This window comes from Colobus angolensis, unplaced genomic scaffold (assembly GCF_000951035.1).
Source record: "Colobus angolensis palliatus isolate OR3802 unplaced genomic scaffold, Cang.pa_1.0 Scaffold24, whole genome shotgun sequence".
In the NCBI taxonomy this organism is placed as follows: Eukaryota; Metazoa; Chordata; class Mammalia; order Primates; family Cercopithecidae; genus Colobus; species Colobus angolensis.
In genome coordinates, this window is record NW_012115599.1 from 9,593,928 (window position 1) to 9,598,423 (window position 4,496).

The following is a 4,496-nucleotide window of genomic DNA, read 5'->3' on the forward strand; positions in this document are numbered from 1 at the left end:
AAATACCCTGACTAAAATATTGGTTGTGCTACACAATTCCACTTCAGCGCAGAAATGCATTGATTTCACTGTACCGTTGTTGTTGGCTTTTCAAGTGTCTTTAGCACTTCTGTTTCTAAGCATTGCCTTGCTTCGAAAAGATGAATAATTTGCTACCAAATCACAAATCATCACAAATCCATTTTGGTGTGGTCAGAATAAAATCCAGCGTAAATGTATTATTTTATTCTGGGTATAACGGCTCGGTGTCTTTGTTCCAACAGCTTTCTTCTTAAGGGCAAACCACGGTTGAAGTTGTCATTTTGGGTTTAAACTGTACAAAAGATGAGACGGTGAAGCTTGCCATTTGTTTTTGTTTTCTTTTTAAGTGTCCAGATCTTGCTAGGACACTTCTTCCAGACCAACAGTCAGACAGTTGTGGCACGTGATCCTATTTGAAATAGAGGTGGTCTAAATCAGCCAAGCTTGGTGATCTGGAGGTCTCCATTTATCTTTATGGTGTCAATTGCAGATAACGTTTGAATGCGATGGTAAAAATCAAAAAGTTGGTGTCCATCCACAAACACTCGGAAACGTGGGTGCTCACAAAGAATTTCCACCTGGAAGAAATAAAAATAATAATCCACAATTTCAATGAACCCTACTGGGGAAAACAAATAATACTTCATTTTAGAGAAAAAAAGGCAGTGTCTTCAGTGGTTCACAAACATTAGAATGTATTGAAACCTGCAGAGGGCTTGTTAGAACACAGATTGTTGGGCTTTACCTCCAAAATTTCTGATTCAGTAGGTGTAAGAATGTGTGTTTCTACCAAGTTCCAAGGTAATGCTGATATTGCTAGAATAGAGAACCCACTTTGAGAACCATTGCTCTACACTATTCAATATAATACCTTTTAAAGATTTAAAACTGCATTGCTTTAACATATCTCCCTTCTCCCTATACTCCAGAAAGTGATGTAAAGTAGCACAGACTTGTTTATATGGCACTTAATGCCCCCACTGTCATCCCCTGAACTATTCTATTCCACCTTCAGAAGGGCCCCTCACAAGGCAGAACTGGCATCCATTAGTAGCAGACCATAATAGTCTAGACACTCAAAATATGCTAAGCACTAAGGCAGGGAGAAGGTTACACATAGTAATTACCACTGGACAAAGAACATGTAATTAGCAAGGTTTTGTTGAGTCAAACAGAAATACTGGTTCCATAAGGTAAAAGCTTTTTCCTCAAGTAATTTACCATAAAGTTTAATTACTGGTAGTGTGCTATGATGGGTTTATTAAAAGCATTGGTATTCACCATGTAAGGAGGCTCCATATGTGATATTAGTCACATTTAATTCATATTACTAAAATTTTATCACCAAGAAAGGCCTATTTCACTTCAGTTTTGTTGTTGGGCGCATTATATTCCTCCTGGCAGTCAGAAGCTGTGGTTATTCACATTCATGAGCTATGCATTAAGGTTCATCACTGAGAAACTATCCTCGCCAAGAGGAGCCCAAGGGGACGTCACCATTCTAGAGAAGGGGGTGAGGAGAGAGAATGGGTCAAGGGTGCTTTCCAGAGACTATAACTAGAAGGGCTACTATCTCAATTCTACCACCAATGCAAAAATCATGGATTCTTATTTTCCCCTCAGAATGTAAGAAGGGAAGTGAAATAATTACTTCTTCATGAGGCACTTGAAAATTTCTAGATGAAGGGTAACCAGTTAAGTGTAGTTCTGTTTTATTGGGCTCATATGTCATGGAGCTTTTAACTGAGTTGTCATTATTGTGATGTAATGTGAAGGTGTAATGACAATTCATCACTAGGTCTGACCCTTTTCCAACACCATTACTACTTGCATTTCCTTTTTTTTTTTGACAGAGCCTTGCTCTGTCACCCAGGTTGGAGTGCAGTGATGTAACCACAGCTCACTGTAGCCTTGAATGCCTGGGCTCAAGCGATCCTCCCGTCTCAGCCTCCCAAATAGCTAGGACTACAGGTGTGTGACACTACGCCAGGCTAATCTTTTTTTTTTTTTAAAGAGGCAGGGTTTTTGCTATGTTTCCTAGGCTGGTCTTGAACTCCTTTGCTCAAGCAATCCTCTTGCCTCAGCCTCCCAAAGTGGTGGGATTACAGGCACAAGCCAATGTGCCACTACTTGCATCTCTTATTTGGCATTGCCTTTCATAGAGGAAGGTGCTGCTAAGGCTGCTTGATTGAATGAAAAGTTTGGATTGTGCTTCCTGCCCAAAAGATAGTGGGGAGCAAATCTTTATTCATCCAGTCCCAAGGGAAGGAATTTGTCAGCCACACAGTCTGTAACCGTGAAATAGACTGAGGTTAATTAATCCAGAGCGGGAAACAAGGACACAAACATGGCCTCATTAGCAAAGGGAACAAGAGAAAATGAAACGATCATCATCATATTCTTTAAAATGTCATACAAATAAGGCTGAGAGCTAATAAGTAGCTCTCAACCTTATTAATATTCATTAATATTTAATAAGTGGGTACTTACTAGTATTGATTGATCAATCAGATATTTGGGGGTAGGTATCTACTATATGTTGGGTACTACATAGAAAAGTTACTTATTCTTAACAATTTGGTCATGTAAATATGGGTCTATTTAAATGTATGAGCTGAATAGAACTAACAGTTACTATGGCAAGTGTTAATTTACATCCACAAACAGAGCTCTTTTGATCTTTTTTTCACCATTGGGTGACAAATTTCCTGGACATGCAAAAATTCTGGCCGCTTCAAGTGTTCTTGGCACACACTAGGTAAGCCGAACATTATCACCCTGCCAGTGGCTGAAGCCGAGGCACTCGAGGTACTCACTCTGAATGGCTGGTCTGGAATGAATGGAAAGTAAGGGATTGCTGACTGTTCTTCACCCCTCTCCCCAGATATACAAGAATTTCTGAGTAGCTGCCGATCTGTGAACACAGCTTTGAGTTCGATTGCCACATCGGCAGGAGGGTCTTCCGAGTCCCCACAGGTCAAGCTGATTGCAAAGCTGAAAAGAAAATCATCTCATTGATTCAGGGTTGGATATAAAAACATTTCAAAATGACCCAGGTGCTTATATTTCCTGTTCCTCCTCTGGGTTTGCCCGTTTTTAAGAGGCCACTACTCTTCAAGAGAGGTTAGATTATGGAGAAGTAAGTCAAACCAGTTTATTTTGTTACCTAAAGCAAACTCTGGTGAAAACTTTGGTGGAGTTGAAAATGACTAAAATTAGCGATTTCAAATACCCCAAAGCGAGCACACATCTATGTTTTACTCCACTTCGGAATTCTCAAAAACCGCCACAGAAATTGACCACGGGAAATAATATTAAGTTGGGTTCTTATTCATCTTGATAGTTCTTGCTCCTGGCACCATGTTTCAAAACCATAAAAAAAAAAAAAAATCCTTTGGCCTCCCTAAGGGTCAAAGAGAAAATGCGGGCCTATATTTATAATCTCTGATATAAATAGCTGTCTGGAGAAATGATGGCTGGGATTCATACACATTCTTTTCATGGGAACATGGTACTTTCTTGGCACTGGCAACTAGCAACACTGTCCACAAGGAGAGGAAGAGGAGGAGTGCTAAACCACAACAGGAGTGGGCAGGCTCAGCCACAGCCTGATAGTTCTGTCCTGACAAAGACTCTGCCTTACCTCTCTGGGTTGAGGTCTACGATGCCCATCACTAACACCTTCTTGCCTGGTCTCATGCCACCTTTAATGTGCCCACAAAATGGTACTATCTGCAAAGGGTGGGAAAAGAAAAATGAGTTTCACAGCCTGTTAGGGAAGAGCCAAGACCTCAGATCCTGAAGGCCTGACCCATTGGAAAATGCAATAAGCAAATGAATAAAATTTTAAAAAGCAATGAGAAAGGAGGAGGGTACAGGCAGAGACACAGAACACAGAGCAAAGCCATTTACCAGTCGTGGGAAGTACACGTCCGCTTGAACTGGAGAGCTCAAAGAGTTGTTTAAATGGCCATCATCTAGTTTCTAAAAATAGAAGCACACAGATTGGCTTTCCATGGGCTCTTTTTTGGGGGGCTGGAGGAAGAACCCACACAGATGTGGTGGAATCCAGCAGTCTTCCACACGCACACAGTGTCTGCAGATGATGCCTCTTCACTGTCTCTTAGATAATCTCATAACCCCCGAACAAAACCCATCCTTTCCACCCGGTGGTTAAGCTTCTGAAGATCCGCAGACCCTTCAGATCCAGATCAAAATCAAGGTCGAGGTCCACCGAGGAGCCAGAGCCCCACGCCGGAGGAGGGCAGGCCCCTCTTCAACCGCAAACGCTTCTGGAAGCGCGGTGGGCCAGGCCTGTCCTCCGGGACGTGGCTGAAGTGGAGCGGCCGTGCTCAACTTCTCTCGGGAGCCCCGGGCGCCGACCCATTTCCAAGGGGGAATCCCCGGGACGTTGGGGGCGGTGGCGGGGCGCCCGCCCCGGACACACTCACCCACGCGCACACCTGGCTGGCGGT

At 42.7% G+C, this 4,496-nt stretch overlaps 1 protein-coding gene across 1 annotated transcript in view; it reads right to left on the reverse strand.

The window, feature by feature from the left end:
- Positions 1–364: 364 nt before the first annotated feature.
- The window catches only part of LGALSL (lectin, galactoside-binding-like), an 8,727-nt gene continuing 4,595 nt past the window's right edge, over positions 365–4,496 (reverse strand). The window contains exons 3-7 of the mRNA XM_011945517.1: positions 4,303–4,488; positions 3,934–4,005; positions 3,665–3,753; positions 2,838–3,015; positions 365–599 (exon numbers count right to left, since the gene is read on the reverse strand). Coding sequence (XP_011800907.1) covers positions 456–599; positions 2,838–3,015; positions 3,665–3,753; positions 3,934–4,005; positions 4,303–4,488 — 669 coding nt within the window. The 3' untranslated portion in view covers positions 365–455. The remainder of the gene's footprint in view (positions 600–2,837; positions 3,016–3,664; positions 3,754–3,933; positions 4,006–4,302; positions 4,489–4,496) is intronic.